This window comes from Macrotis lagotis, chromosome 7 (genome assembly GCF_037893015.1).
Source record: "Macrotis lagotis isolate mMagLag1 chromosome 7, bilby.v1.9.chrom.fasta, whole genome shotgun sequence".
Taxonomy (NCBI): domain Eukaryota; kingdom Metazoa; phylum Chordata; class Mammalia; order Peramelemorphia; family Peramelidae; genus Macrotis; species Macrotis lagotis.
In genome coordinates this window covers 24712799-24729705 of record NC_133664.1, presented here as the reverse complement: position 1 = coordinate 24729705, position 16907 = coordinate 24712799, and the positions used below count along the sequence as shown (strand labels likewise).

The 16907-nt window shown below is 37.6% G+C and overlaps 1 protein-coding gene across 1 annotated transcript in view; it reads left to right on the top strand.

Annotated features, from left to right (window-relative positions):
* ZCWPW2 (zinc finger CW-type and PWWP domain containing 2) overlaps nucleotides 1-14294 on the top strand; it is a 475923-nt gene extending 461629 nt beyond the window's left edge. Inside the window, exon 9 of the mRNA XM_074195633.1 lies at nucleotides 10235-14294. Within this exon, the coding sequence (XP_074051734.1) occupies nucleotides 10235-10399 (165 nt within the window). The 3' untranslated portion in view covers nucleotides 10400-14294. The remainder of the gene's footprint in view (nucleotides 1-10234) is intronic.
* The last annotated feature ends 2613 nt before the right edge of the window (nucleotides 14295-16907 follow it).

Genomic DNA, 16907 nt, shown 5'->3' with positions numbered 1-16907 from the left:
TCATTGTGGTTATTAAATATTCTAATGTCAGGGAAGCCAATGATTGTGAATTCAGGTGGTTGTTCTGAACACACAGATATATGACAGCTTAAGTAAACATCTCAGGCTCAGACAGCTCCATTAATTAATTACAGCTCTGAAGTCTAGCACATGTTTAGAATATCCAGGAGCCATGTGCAATATTTATAAGAAATGTGATTTTGGCAAGTTAGGGACAGACTAAATAGACAGCCACTTTCAAAACTGCTTTGGTTTTCTTTCCTTGAAATTGTTTTCTTTTAATTACCAACCAACTCTGATTTGAAAAATATTTCTTTCATTTTATTTTTCCCCCTTAGAGAAAGGATTATTGAATAACACTGGATTTTTAAAAGTTAGAACAGTAATAATATAAAAAAGTACGTCTGAAGAGGGCAGTCTTTCTCCAAACTCTTGTGAGTCTTAAATATTGCATTGGGCCATATATTTATATAATAGTAAGTGTGTTAAGAGTTCTGAATATTTGATTTTCAATTCTTATTTTCTTTAAATGAATTTCAATTTTTCTCCTGTAATTTGGTAATTGTATGTTGATGGCAGTAAAAATTTTAACAATTAAAGTTTTATAATTCTCCTTCTCCCCCTTTCTACTTCTTCCTCTCATAGTTAATTGTGACAATTAACACAGGGTAGATTTGTGAGGAAAAAAGTCTGCTCTGGCATAGAGAAATTATAATCTACATGAATGGGAAGAAATACTTATACCAATGAAATTGTGGAACTCAGAAACATTGAAATATGTTCTTTTATGCCTATCCTGTTCCTCCTGCTAGAATATAAGTGCCTTGAAAACAGGGGCTGTTTATTTTTTCTTTGCATCCTCAGAACCCATTACAATGTCTGGCAAGTAGCTGGAGCTTGATAAATACTTGTTGGTTGATTAATTCCTTGTATTCATCAAAGACATGAGCCTCAAAGGATATATGAATGTTGCAGCTGATTCATTTTGCAAAGAAAATTCTTGGACACTTTTCAATTTGAAGAGAAGCACATTGGTCCTGCTTAGGATAGATTCAGTGGGGCTGTTAGGTATTTAGCAATGAGCATGAGACTAGCCTGTTGGCCCAGGGAAAGTTTCAAAAGGAAGGATGCTTCCAATAGTTTGGATAATGTTCACCATTCCAAATAGTCCACCATTAGGAAGATGACAGAATCTCATCTCTTAAGCATGGAACTTCTTATAGGGAGGTGGGGGGTCCTCATCATTTAACTGATTTTTCCCACTTCTTCAATAGAATTCCTTCTGACCTCTGCAGATTTCCTTGATGATGTGGGAATTGCAGGAGTCCCATGTAGAGAATCAGTCTTTGGCCATTTTTTTTTGTAGAAGCCCTAAAAAACTCGACTATGGACATAACACTTGATCACTGTTGGTCTCAAGGTTTATTTATTTTTATTTGTAAAATGAAGATTTCCCCATTTCTAAGACCTTTTGGCTCCTCTAAGAATAAAGAATTCAGAGTAATTCTCAGAGGTATGAAAAGAACAACAAAAGAGAATGAGAATGCCTTGGTGCTTTGGAGGACCACTTAAACTGTAGCCTCATATTTCCCCTCTGACATGGGTCCCATGAAAACATTCAAACTCAGAGCCTCCTTTAGGTCAATGGTTATTCAGATTGACCACTTCCAAGACCCCATCTGATGCTACTGTTTTATTGATCAGATCAGACTCCATGATGCTTTACATAAAACAGAATGATGAGAATAATAAGAGCACTGCAGTCTTTTACATCTACACAGATCATGGAGTGTTGGGGGGAGACAAGCAAAACTCTTAAGGCCAGCAGCTGATGTTCTCAGGGTCTCTCTTTGACACCAAAGCTGCTTCTTACTCCTTCCCCACAGAATTACTGATGTCATCTGCTGACCATTTCCTTTGTAGTATCACCATCTGTCCATCCTGTGTTGGTTTGCAGCTGCTACACATCTTTTCCTACAGGGCACCACAGACCACTACTGGTCAAAATTAAAGTGCTGGAGCTATGGAACTTCTTTTCTAAGGCAGAGCTGCAGTTTTATCCAACCTACACAAGAAATCCCTCTTGTTCAATCTACTTTAGAGCTCTTTTTGGTTTTCCCATGCAAAGGTTACTTACTCAGATCAACATCACATTTCAACTGGGGGGAGATTTTTCAAATCCTCTCTCATGTCCCTGAAAGTTACCCTTCGTCTATATTGATTACTTTGGGATTTCACTTAGCAAAACTAGAGAGCTTTTTCTGTATTTGCACTCTCATACCCAAACCACAGTGCTCTCTTCAATATAATTCTTCAAATTCAAAGAAACTGTTACAAACTTTAGTTTTATATCTGAACGCATCCATAGTGGAGCATTAGTGATGGAGTCTAAGATTTATTAATCTGTTTCATGGTTACACCATAGTTAGAGACATCTGGGTGGGGTTGTGGATAGAATACTGGACATGGGCTCAGGAAGACTTGAGTTCAAAACTAATCTTAGACAGTTGGATGTCCCTGGACATGTCACTTACTCTCTGCCTCAATTTTTCTCATCTGTAAAATGGCGATAGTAATAGAACCCATCTCTCAGGGTTGTTATGACAAGTAAATGAAATAATTGTGATAAAGTGTTTAGTATAATACCTGGTACATAATAAACACTAGATATGTTGTTGTTGATGATGATGATGTTGTTATTCCCACCCATAGTTGTTAGTACCTGGGTGATGCAGTGAATAGAATGCTGGGACATAGAGTTAGAAAGATCTGAGTTCAAATCCTGAGTTAGATAGCTGTGTGATCTAGGGCAAGTCACTCAATCTTGGTTTACCACGGTTTTCTCATCTGTAAAATAGGATAACACTTCTCAGTATGGCATAATATTAATACAATGAAAATAAAATATTGTTTTATAATATATAATGAAATACAATAGCAATTATTATAATTCTAGCTAAGTATGTGCTGGATGCTTGCTAAGAGCTTTATAAATATCATCTATATACATTCTTACAACAGGGATGGGAGAGAGTTGCTTATATTATCTCCATTTTACAGATAAGAAAGCTAAGAAAACAGAAGTTAAATCACTTGCCCAGGGCCACACAATTCAGGAATGTCTGGAGTTCAATCCATTGTGTCTCTTAGTCAATGTGGTCTTAAGATCCTTTGTCTCCCTCATATGTGAAATGAAGGTAGTCATTTGCATGTATGTATATATAAACACATATCTATAGAAAGTGATATATATATATATATATAAGTATATATGGATATATGGATACACACACACACACATATATATGGAAAGAGATTCCCTCTATATAATCAACAGCATTTGCTAACCCACTATACAACATCATGAATGTGATTGACTTTTTAATTACAAAGTATATAATTATGAGTTTCTGTTATTCATGGTGATGTATGATTATGTTCCCTTGTCTTTCTGATCATTAAGAGCAAAATCTAACTCATTGGATCAAGGCTTTAGAAAGAAATCCCTAATCAAGTACTTTTACAGATGGGGAAACTGAGGGAGAATGAAATGGAATTCCTCATCCATGATAATTGCTGCCTGTGAGGCAGGATTTGAGTTTACAGCTTCCAGATTGCAGGTTTAGTACTCTATTCATTTAGTACTCTATTATTTATTTATTCAGAAATCTCTTATTAAGTGCTTATAATATCGAGGTCAAGGCTAAGCCAAGAGGATACTAAGATAGCTCCAAACAATATCCTACATCCTACTGAGGCTGGGAAAAGAGGTATAAGTCCTCCGCTAAATTTAATGGCGATTACTTGTGAAAGGTAGACACTGTAGTAAATTGAGGACTTTCCTGGACTTTTGTTGTGCCTTTGATATGTCTTCATTGATACATGGGCATATTGCTTATACCCCTCAGTGTTTTGTGCAACTTTTTGGCAATCTAAATTTCAGATGAATAGTCTATTGGTTTTGTGAAGGGAGTTTTCACCCAGAGATTTCTATTCACTGAAGAAATCCTACATATCTGACTTCCCCTTCCCCTCTCCAAAAAAAGGTCCAAAGTTCTCTAGGAGACATTGAGGGGGAAGAGACCACCTTCAGCTGCAAGAGTTGGGTCAGGTTTCCTGGTAGAAATAATATCAGAGTTGAGCCTTACACAGTGATGTTTTGACTCATCTTTGGTGTCCTTCACATAGATCCTCAGTGACAAGAAAAATTTATTCCAAGACATTTGAAAAGATAGCATTTTCTCCCTCCCTTGTTCTTCAGACCTTTTAAAGACTCACGAGCCATATTGTCATCCTGTCACTTCGCATGCCTTGAGACAAGGAACCAGAGCTTTCTTCAAGGAGATAGACAGTTGTTTGTCCCTGAAGACTTAGGCAGGAAGCCAGCTCCAGCTTTCTTCCTCCACAGGACTAAAGACAGGGAATAGGAAATGGAGTAAATAAATGATGAGCTCTCTGTTATCAGAAAGCTTCCTTTGCTTCTATCAGCAGGAGCTCCCTCCTCTTAGGAAGAAGGATTAATTCATTGTAGTCATTGACTTTCAACTTAGCCCAGCTTCCTCCTCCTTTACTCTGAGATGTCTAGCTTGGGTCCCTCTACCTGACTGTTACCAGGTAACCAGGTGACTGAAAGCCAGACATTTGGTTTCTCTTGGTCTCGGTTTTTTTTCACCTGTAAAATGAAGACTGCATAATCTCCAGATACCCATCCACTCTGATGTCATCCTCTGGCTCTTTGATAGGGAAGAAGCTTCTGGGAATCTTGGAAAGTTGAACCCTTTTGGAAAAACAAGACTATTGTAAAGATGATCTGTTAGCCTGCCATCTTTGTAGGTATCAAGAGATGAAGAGGGTACACCAAAGGAAGAAGAGAGTTAACCAATCCCTAATGCTAAATCTGCATAGCCATGCAGAATCCTTAGAGTTATTTTTTAGGTTTTTTTTGGAAGGCAAACGGGGTAAAGTGGCTTGCCCAAGACCACACAGCTAGGTAATTATTAAGTGTCTGAGACCAGATTTGAACTCAGGTACTCCTGACTCCAGGGCTGGTGCCCTATCCACTGCACCACCTAGCCGCCCCAGAATCCTTAGATTTTTAGCCTAGAGCATGAATGGGAATACCCAACCAGACATTTTTCAATGCCTCATTGTCACCTAAATTCACAAAGTGGTTTCATGTGTGAAAAAGAGTCAGGTTCCCTGATTTAAATCCTGGTTATGACACTGAGATGACTTTGGGGAAGTAATTGAGAGGCCTCAACATAAATTCAATGAGTCTATAGTGTGACATACTAGCCAAGAAAGCTATATTACTCCAACTAAGGGGAGCAATCATCATCATCATTGTCATCATCATCGTCATTGTCATCATCGTCAATTCTACAAGCGCTTTTGCAAAGGTCCTCATTTGAGCCCTTTGAGCTTGATAGTATTACCATTCCCATTTTATAGATGAGTAAACAGAGACTGAGAGAGGTTAAATGCCCAAAGTCACATATTTAGTGTCTGAGACAGGAATCTAATGTGGACTTCCCTAACTCCTAGCCTGGGGCTCTATTTACTATTCACCCCAAGTTCCACTTAATATTTCAGCTTCCATATCCCAATTCATAAAATGAAGCTAGTAGCAGCACCTTCCTTACAGGGTTACCGTGAAGATGCATACAAAATATTTTGTAAACCCAACAGCATTAAAAAAATGCTAGCTGTTACTTTTGTTGCACTTTGCTATAATTTCCTTGCATTGATTTTTAATAGCCTTTCATAGGGAACAAACTTCAAATTCTTCTTCATGTCATCTTCCTATAAGCCATTCCCAGTCTATCAAATATGATGCCTAGAATTAAGCACAGTGACCCAAATGAAACCTGAACTGGGCAGAGGAAAGTGGCATTGTCACCTCCTTATTCTTAGTGCCTTGTTGCTTCCCATCCTACTGCCTACAGCATCTTATACATATAAAATCAAGATAAAATCTACATCAATGGAGCCTTGGATGAAGTCAGAAGGGAATAGCTTAGAGAGTGTCTATAGGAGAAGCAAGGGCATTATAGTCTATTTTGTTTCAATGCTGGTTGCTTAGGGTCAGTTTATAACTTGATTAGATCACGGACTCAAAGATTCAGAACTAGGAAGAGCCATGAGAGAGTAATCATAGCATGAAAGATGATCAATAGATGACAGGATTATGCAGAAGGGTCTCAGAGGCCATCTAGATTCTTTCACTTTACAGATGAAGACATTGAGCCTAAAAGTGAGGGAAGTGATTTGCCCAAGGTCACCATAGGCAGTGTGGCAAAGCTGGGGCTTGGACCAGCAGATTCAGATAAGAACATCACAGCTTAAGTCACCTTCTCATATGAGTAAGTCAACAAACATTTATTAAGTCCCTGCTGTGCCAGGATAGAGACAAACAAAAACTAGTCCTTGTTCTCAAGGGAATCAAAGGAAGAAATTGAATTCTCAAGCAGGTGATTTCTCAGGGTCACAAGAGCCACCAACCACATAGATGGGATTTGAACTCGATGTGTATAATGTCATTTCACATATCTTCTAGTGGGTCTTTTCATGCACACTTTTCATTTTCTAGCTGCCTCCCTGAGTCACTGCTCACCTGAGGACAGCCTAGGGCTGGGGAAGTGGCCTCAATTCACCCCAAGTCTCAGGAAGGCTCTTTGGGAGCTTCCAAGACAAAGACGTTTTTAGGATGTCATTCCAATTAGCAGTTTGGAGAGAGTATCCAGTAAATCCCAAAGCCACAAGTACCACTCCAATTTCAGGAAATTCTCTGTACAGCTTTGAATTCAAGGGAAAAATACTGTCTGGAATCTTGAACATTTGCTTTTTGTCACTGAAGCAAGCCTGTCACCAAAGTGAGATGGGTACTTTCCTTTCGTCTCTGGGAAAACGAACCCAGAGAAAAGGCACCATCCTGAAAATAGAGGGACTTGTCCAATCATTGATGATGACCGGTGCTGTCTTCCTCTTCCACCTCTTACCTCCTCCCACCTCTAGGGCATATTAGGATGGTTTCTTTTAGCATATTATTATAGATTGAGTAGATATATTCAGGAGAAATAAACCAAGGTCAGAGGGGAGGGCTAGGAGATTTCAGAGGACATTCAGAAAAAAGGTAGGGAAGTGACTGGAACATTAACAAATAGAGCATGTGACGATCTAGAGAAAATCTGCTGATCTAATCTGGGGGAAATAACGTGGGATGGGACTTAATGGACCAGAAGACAAGTTAAGACCCTTCTGCTGACATCTACAAACTGTGCTACTTTTGACAGATTCGGTGAACTCTTTGTGCCTTAATTTCTTCATCTATAGTGTGGAATTCTTCATATTTGTCTTTAAATTCTTGTAGGAAGGGTTGTTAGGAGAGTCAAATGAAATATATTTATAAGTGTATGTTAAAACATTAAGCAAAATTAAGTTGTTTATTTATGTGAGATCCCAGCATTATATGGGTGTTGGAGACCCCCAATTTGAAAATTCCCTCCATCTATACAGATTGGAAGCATTTCTTTTCTCTAAAAGAGAAATTTGTATTTAACACAATACCTAGTATGTAGTAGGTGTTATATAAATGCTTATTCCTTTACCTTCCTATTCTCTGTAATTAACTCTCTTAGAGAGCTATATGCAATGCTTGGAGTCTAAATGAATTACCCAGATCATGCAACTCATATCAGAATTGAGAATTGGACTTACAAGCTCCAAGACCATCTTTGTCATGCTGCCATCATCATCCTTATCATCATCACTGGCATCATCCTTATCACATCATTACCACCACCATCCTTATCATCATCATCATCACCATCATCATCTGTGAAGGAGCGAATGTAAGGAAAAAATGACTTAAAGTGCAATGAAAAGGATTTATGTTTTTTCTTAATGAAGGATATTTTGAGCATACTGACAGTAACTACTGTCAGTGGGATACATCACCTTGGTAAGATACTTTCAGTGTAGAATTCTGAGGAATTCTTTATTATCCCCACATTGAATCAAATTGTGTAAATGATCATATTCCCTCCCCCCAAACAAAATATATTTGCTTTCTGTCTTCAAATTAGTATTTCTCCAAATTCAACTAATTTTTATTATGATTTTGGGGAACAAGGATTGCCTGGGAATCATTGTTAACTAACAAAATTTATCTCCTTTTCTCACTAAGCTTTTCACTGACTCCAACAGCTCTGCCCAACCTAGGCCCCCTACCCGAAGGGAAGAAAGATAAAATAAAGTTGAGTTTTTCTATTTAATTTTCTGTCCTCTCTCCCTTGCTAATATGTAGCAGATTGTTTGCCTCTGGGACTCCTGACTAGAGTATAATGAGAGCAAGAAATGAAATGCAGGTAAAATATTCCTGTAGCTGACCATATACTGTCCATTCAAAGTTGTGCCAACCACTTGTGCTTTGTTGCAACGTTTTCTTGAGTTCATCATATGAAATGACCCAAGGTCATGCAATGCTGAATGTTTCCCAATTTAAATCATGGAGGAGGGACTTGGACATTCTGTATAGGCTTTCTGTAGCATCTTTCAAAAATCCCTGATGTCTACCTCATTTGCTCTTTTAGTCTGGCTCCATCTGATTCACTTTGGTTTGGAATTGGAACATGATTTTCCACCTGAAATAATAGTCATTCTAAAGCTAGGCATTGCCCCAAAGGTAATGTCTGCCTTCCAGAGTTCAGTCTGTCTGAATAATACAAAATGTCTCTCATGATTGTACTTGCCAGTGATTTTCTGTGATGAGATGTTGAAAGCAGATGTCCAATTGGCAGTTGACCTCCTCAAATGCTGTTTATTTATTATGTTTTTTCCCATCTGAAGATGTTATAAGAGTTTTTCGACTTGTGAAGATGGAGTCATATAAACACATACATACACATACAATCTCTGAAATACATAAATTTTTCAAATCTTTGCCAATTTTCATGAACACTAAGAGATCCCAGAACCTAGCTGGTTGGCTGTTGTTCTATCTGTAACAACTGGCAGTCTGTCCAGTGTCTGAATAGCCATTGAGGCTGGATTGTTTTACAGACTTATTGTGGCTTGTCTTCTTCTTTTGTTGAAAAGAATGTTCTCTGAAGGGAAGTTTCATAGTTAGCAAATCATTTCTTCTTGCTTTTGCAGTTACCATTAAACATATTTTCAGTTACTCACTGTTCTCCTTTGCCAGTTCTCTTTGTTCCTTTCCTTACTTATATACTCTCTTCCACATATTAGTCACCTTAACAGGATTTGAGATTTAGAGATGAAAGGGACCCAAGACATGGTTTATTACTCTGACACCTTCATTGTAAAGAATGAGAAGCAGATCAGGAGAAGAGAGGTGACTCACATGATGTCATCAAGTTAGGAGAAAATAACACTTCTTGGATTTATGTTCTCTGACATTTAAACCATTGTTTTCTTTTTCTTTTTTTGGAGTACTTCTACTTGAAAGGAAGGAGAATTCAGCAGTAATAGAAATGAATTTGGAATCAGAGAGTTTGAACCCTGGCATTGCCATTATTTCCTGAATGATCTTACAAAAACTGCATCCTTACTTCAAACTTGTATTCCCTTGTTTATAAATAGAAGGCCTTGAGCTGGATAATCCCAGAGTTCTGATTCTAAACCACTCTCTTGACTCTGGTACTCTCTCCCTCTCCTACCAGGTCACATTTTCATTCACTTGCCTATTTTGTTTTATACTGTGTGTCAATATATGAGGATATTTCTAGGTGATTGGGAGTTTCTTGACCAAAATCACACAGATATCCTATGGCAGAACCAGGATTCCGATTCAGGTCCTTGTGGTTTCGCATTCATTCCTCACTGCACTATGTCACATTCCTAGTATACTTCCTCCTTGAAATGGACCTTGAAGAATGGGCAGAATTGAGCTGGGTAGAAGATAAAAAGAGGGAAGTCTGGGAAGATGATATATGAAAGGTTATGGTAGCATTAGTAGTATGACAGGGGAAAAAGGAATGAATGGAAAGGAGGGAAGGAGGAGAGGAGAGGAGAGGAGAGGAGAGGAGGAAGGAAAAGAAGGAAGGAAGGAAGGAAAAGGACTGACTCCAAAACAACTTTTATCCATGGCTAGGATCAAATAATTAAGCTTACTTTCTGAGGCTGATGTGAAAAGTGATGTAAAGCTAAAGTGGGTGTTTTTGGTCCTGTTCTATTCTGGCTAAAAGGAGCATGTATTCTTTTCTCTCTTTTCCAGAGGACCTCAGCCAGCAAGACTTCAGGTGCTCCTTCCTACAGCAGATGGTCCAGTTCACAGCCACATCAGGTAATACACCCTTTTCAAGGTGAACACCGACATCTCAGATCCCCTTGGAATGTGTTTAACCATATAATTATTCATCCCATTTTCTGGCATGACTAAAACCCAGCATTGCCATAGGCACCTGTGTGGATTCCCTAGCCCCTATTGATGGGCATATTCATCTAGGGCTCTGATTTAATCATTCTCGATTTTTGCCCCTGTTGACAAGGGACTAGGAAAGTTGCTACTTAAGTCATTACTTTGTGCACCAAAGCCATGTGTGTGGTGATTTGTCAAAGGCTGGGGTGGTGTTGGGGATGATGGTGACAATGGATGGAGGGAAGAGGGATTTGTGGAAGGTTAAGATGTTTTTTTTCAAAGCATTCCCCAGATGATTATTTTGGCCAAGTTAATCAGGAAAAAGAAATGATTCTATCTCTGTTGACTTTCTGTTCTTTCTCAATTGAATCATACCTTTCCATACTCATTATTATCATGAAACCAACTTAAAGGGTATTTCAGATATCTTGAGGACAGGTGCTTATTTGTTCTGGCTAAGTAATAATTTTTACTAGCTATGGAAAGTATCCAGAGTATAGTGCATGTCAGATTCCTACAACCTGTGACTTCATAGATAGAAACATCCAAGAAAAGAGGTAGATGATATTGCTTCTCATATAACCTGGTGATAATGTATCATTATAGTCAAACTCCTCATTGCCAAAGATCTTGGTTGGTTTACATAAAAGACTCTTTGCATGATAAACTTTCCAGGACTGATATAACATAGGGGAATAACAAAGATTCCAGGGGAGATCATATAGAAACAACAACCTCACAACTAAATGCACATAATGGATGAGGAAAAATCAAATAGGTCTCAAATGCCTGGTGACGGGAAGGTCAGTTGGTTAGAAGAGAGGTAGGTGGTGGTGGTGGGGAAATGTTGAAGTTGAGATAACTTCTTTGTGGCTCACTTTCTTTTTTTTTAAGTCTTAATAGTTTGACTACAAATCAAAGAGGATACTTGTAACAGCAATAGAATAGATTCATTTAACTAATGTTAGTGTGGATGGTCTGCTATTGTCTGCTTTTATTTTCTGACTGTGGATAGCTCTACCATGAGAAAGTCCAGTGGATTGCTGGGGGATATTGTAATAGTGTCATGTTACCTCTCCATTCCTTGATTTTCACCTAATCCCCATCCCCCCAACTGTGTCCTAGTTCAGTTGTTCTGGTTTTTTTAGTGTGTTATCAAAGTATATCTTCTTAGGTGACTATAAAATAGTAATTTAATATATTTTCAAAAAACTTTTAAAAGCTGAACTTCTGATAGGTCACTTGGGGACCTACAGTGTGCACCATTCACTGACTCTTATTCGAGATATTTGAGATACTTCCACCATGACCTATGTTGGTGGAACTAAAGTAATAATAGGGGCAGAGACATAATGTTGGTGGAGTATTGTGTGTCCTGGCATGATCTTATTTTTATGGCACTGACATTTCATTTTTTTATGATTTTGATAACCTAGAAGAAGGTATTTATTGCAGTTGAATTGATATGGGAAGGGAGATGTGACTGGAGAAAAAAATGAATGGTGATAGTGATCAGGTGAAATTTGGTTTTCTCTGTCTTTTAGACTAATACCTTCTAGTAGCTGTGTTAGTTATTCAAGTGACCTTATACCCTATTTGGTTCTTAGAATCATAAAAATGTTAAGTCTAGGAGGGACTTGGAAGATAGATCAGCTAGTCCTCTTTTTACATATAAAGAAAATGAGCCAATATAAACAACATGGAAATAGATTTAATATGATTGCACAAATATAACCTATAATCAGATCACTTGCTGTCTTGGGGATGCAGAAAAGAAAAAAAGGGAGGGAGAAAATTTTACCAAAATGAATGTTGAAAACTATCTCTACAAATAATTTGAAAAAAAATGCCACAATTTTAAAAAAGTGATCCACAAAGGAGTTACCTCATCTTCAGCAGTTTCCCCATACACCTACTTGTCCTCCCACCAACTGACCTCCCTGTCCCCCAGGCATTTGAGAGCTAATTGCTTAATCCTCATCCATATGTCTATTCAGTTGGTATCTCCTTTTGCTTCTATCTCAAAAATAGCCCTTCCTCTGAACTACCTCTATAGCTACCAATGTTCATACTTTTATCTCTTTCCTCCCAGATTAATGAGTTAAGTGTGGAAGCAATGTGACTCATTGCAAAGTGTATTGTATTTAGAGTCAAAAGAATTGTGTCCAACCCCTTGCTTTGCTGCTTACTATCTGTGTGATCTTCTACACTTAACTTCATTGAGTCTCAGTTTAGATATCTGTAAAATGGGGAGATTGAATTAGATTATCTCTAAGGTTCCTTTTAACTCTATATAGTTACTTCTACATAATCCTATAAGACTATAGTATTCTTGCCTCCCAACTCAGAAATTCTTTGTCATTCTGAAAACGATGAATCTGTCCCTTTTCCAATGCACCTTTTTATATTCTCTTATTTATTTTCCTAATATAATTATTTAATTATGCATGCTAATCCACCTCTCACCAATCTTTAATTTCTTCCAATCACATACTGAATAAAGAATAATATTATGAATGTGGCCTTCAAAGTCCATTATGTTCTGACTCTGATCTGCTTTTCTAGTCTGATCACCTATTAGTCATTTCATATATTCGCCATTGTTGCTGACCCATATCTATATGCCATCTATTATTCTTGTTCTGTCCTGTCTTATTTCTGTGCCCCTTTTTAAACTGTCTTCCAAACCTGGAGAGAACTCCTTTTCTCTTCCACCCACATATATCTGAACTTCTTTCTTTCAAGAGTCAATGCAGGTGCCATCTCTTTCATAATACTCCTTCTCTGCACTTTCCCTACACTTTCTCTTTATTCCTATTTCTTTCTTACTCAATGAAAATTGATCTCACCTTCCTTAAATATTTTTCCCAACATCTTACCTGTACCAACATTCCATTAAATAATAAATTGAGAACTAAAAGGGACCTTAGAGATTATTTAATCTAATCTCTTCAAATGATAGATAAAGAAACTGAGATCCCAACTAGGATTGTACCAAAATTATACAGGTAGTGTGATCCTAGTAGAGAAAATGTTTGAACCCAGGATCTATATCTCTAAATCCAGTGCTCCCTATCCTAAACCTTAGTGCTTCTCTAAGCTTCTAATACAAGATTTTTAATTTTACAGAATTTAATAATTTTCCAGAAAAGGAGCCTATGGATCAGAGGGGTTAAATGGCTTGCCTAAAACCATACAAATAACAAAGCCAGTATTCAGACTTAGACCTTATCTTCCCCCAATACAGTGTTCTTTCCACAACAATACCCTGGTTCCTTTTGGGTTATAGCTATCTATGTAAATGTATTCTCACTTTTGTTAAATTTCTTGAAAAAAGCCCCCAATATCATCTCAGTCTTTATATCCCCAATGCAAAAGTCACACTCACAGATCCAGTGGCTAAACCAGAAGCAGAGCTGGGGTCTCTGGGTTCCTGATTATTTCTCTTTATCTTATAAATATCTTCCCAGTGCTGGCTTTTTGAATTGCTTTAGCAATGAAAATGTGGAGGAATGGTTTAGATACTAGACTTGGAATCATGAGGCCCTGCATTCAAATCCCAGCTGGAACATTGGGCATGTGCTTAATACTTTTCAGTTGCTTTATCTTTAAAATAGGGATCATAAATAACCGAAGGACTTTCTTCATGGGCTTGAGGAATTTACAAGGAGTACCACTGATATGTGATTGGTATCAGAGCAGTGAGAAATATGTTGTGATTAACCAAAGGGCTAAATAAACCCAAACAAAGGGTTAAACAAAGATTATTATGGGTAATGTGCTCTGCAAAGCTTAAAGCCTTATATAACAAAGCTATCATTTACATTTTGCTTTTATGGTTTTCAAAGCACATTACATATTTTATTATCTTGGTTGATCCTCACAACAATCCCAGTAGGTGCTATTATTATATAAATGTTAGCTGCTATAATCTAGTTAATAATGTTATAATATTCTATAATATTATAATAATGTATAATCATATTATTTGCACAATTTCATTTAAGGGAAATATCAAGACTGAGTTCTGATCTGCTTAGTACCTTTTAATGGGAAGAGGGGAGTGAACTCTCCAAGGTACTGAAGGTTATAGAAAAGACCACTACTATATGCCCAAGGTAGAACTGATTTTTTGGCTCCAGTTTCCATAAGTCTGGGTTGGTTTCTGGAGTTTTAATGGACATCTAAATTTAAACAGTTGTCCTTTATAAAGGCTGCCTTGTCCTTTGTCTTGGATTACAGGTTCCTGGCGTTTCAGAGGTGATTGCTTATCAGGGACAGATCTAATTAATCTGTCCTTCTATTAGAGGCTTTAAATTTCAAAAATGATATTTGCCAGCCTGCTGACTCACCCTCTGGGCAAACTGCTGAAGAAACTTCTTCCTAGTTGTACTCACTCCTAGGGTCTCTTTGGTAATCCTTTTCACCTCTCCAGCACACAAGCTAATCTTTCCTCTCCTTTGTCCCTGGCACTCTAATCTCTTTCTCTTTAATTTGTGTTTATTGTAAAGTCTTTGTCTTTTGTGTTTGGGATTTAATAGGCTTAGGGACTTCACAGGCATTGCAAATACCTACACAAATAGTGAGACTGAGTTTGAATGGGAATGGTGATGCTCAGCTGGGGAATTCCTGCTCTGGTACCCTCCTGTGAGGTTTGGCATACACATCAAGTCCTTACTGAGTCATGGATTTATATGCCTTCCCATTTGTTTTTGGAGTGGTGTAAGTAAATGCGGGATAGAATATGAAATATAGACCCATCAATCCATTTTCACAGCCCCTATAAAAACCCTGGAGTGTGATAGAAACTTTGGGTACTTCTGGGTTCAGGTCTCTGTTCTGAGCCCTTGATGTGTATATATATGACTTGAGGAAAATCATTTCTCCTCTCGGGGTCTCAGATTTTTTTTTTAATTTGAAGAATTGGGGTGGGGTGCTAAATCAAGAGTTTCTAAACAGAGACCAATGGGCAATAGTAAGATGAAAAGCATTTATGTACATTTATTATGTTTGAGACTTCTTTTTGCTTTTTTTTTTCTAAGTGTGTTCATTGAGGATCTATTTTTTTTTTTTTTTGGTCTTTCATTCTCGAAGAAAGTCAAGGGAGGCAATGCTATGAGAAGCATGTGAACTGGGGTACTATGCTAGGTCACCAGCCTCACTTTCTCTTCCAGAAGTTAGATATGATTCAGCATGACTGGAGATGGCCCTGGAGGTGAGGCAATCAGGGTTAAGTGACTTGCTGAAGATCACACAGCTAGTAAGTAATAAATGAGTTTAACAATCAGTTAGGTGGTGCAGTGGATAGGGCACTGTCCTTGGAGTTAAGAGGAGTTCAAATCCAGCCTCAGGCATTTGACAACTAGCTGTGTGACCTTAGGAACATTAGCAATACTAATGATGTTGAGGACTGTGAGGATGCTAAAGTTAATAATCTACCATATCTAGATGTTTAAACACTGATTAAAGGTAGCAGTGTGGATAGAGCAATGGACCTGAGTCAGGAAGATGAAAATTCAAATTCAGCTCAGATTGCAGTTTTGTAACCCTGGGAAAGTGACTGAACCAACATCTGCCTTAGTTTTCTTACATATAAATGGGGATTATAATAATAGCACCTCTCTCCTAGGATTGTCATGAAGATAAAAATGTGAGAATAATTGTAAAGTATTTAGTTAAAGGACTATATGAATGCTAGCTGTGATGATAATGAGGATGATGGATATTTTATAAATAATTTGAAAGGAATAATAATTATATGTGGATTTTATATTGTTTTTTAGTTTTCTGTTAATATAACAAAATTTTGCAAAATCTATAACCATTTATGCCACATGAAATAGAATTGTCCGCTTCTAATCTAAGAAATTTCCTATCAGTGTTGTAGTTATGGAGATACCTCCAAGTTTGAAAGACTGAGATTTAGATAAACTTTTTATATTCATTCTAGCCTTCTTAGAAACTTTTCTACCTGAAAGGTTTAATAAATTATTTCCCAGCCTACTTAGCAATCATGAAATTTTCCTCTGTGACCTAAATCATTTAAGTCTTCTATTGAAGCACTAAAGAAGAGGATACGTGTCTTAGAGATGTAACAGAGAGCAACAAGGAGATGCCAGACATGACCTTCATTCATGTCCATGTGTTTCGTGATCATAAGAGAGAGTTGGGCAATCACTGTTGATTAGTTAGGGATTCAGTGGTTGCTTGGTGCACAGTTGACAGTTTATAGATATTTAAACTGAACAGATAAGTTTTCCCAACCTTAAATGTTATGGGTGATTGGTTAATTGGGAGATCAAGAGCACTGAAGTCTAATCTTTAAAATTGAAAACTACTTGATGTGTAACTTGGTGGCAGGTGACTTACAAGAAGAATTGGAGCTGATATTAGAGCATCACTTTTTCCTGGAGGCAAATAATCTGAGATGGCAGGGCTTCAGAGGCTTGTTGCTATGCTCCTGTTACAGCCAAAATAGAAGCTTGAGTGTTTGCAATGGACATCTAATTTTAAGCAGTTGTCATTTATA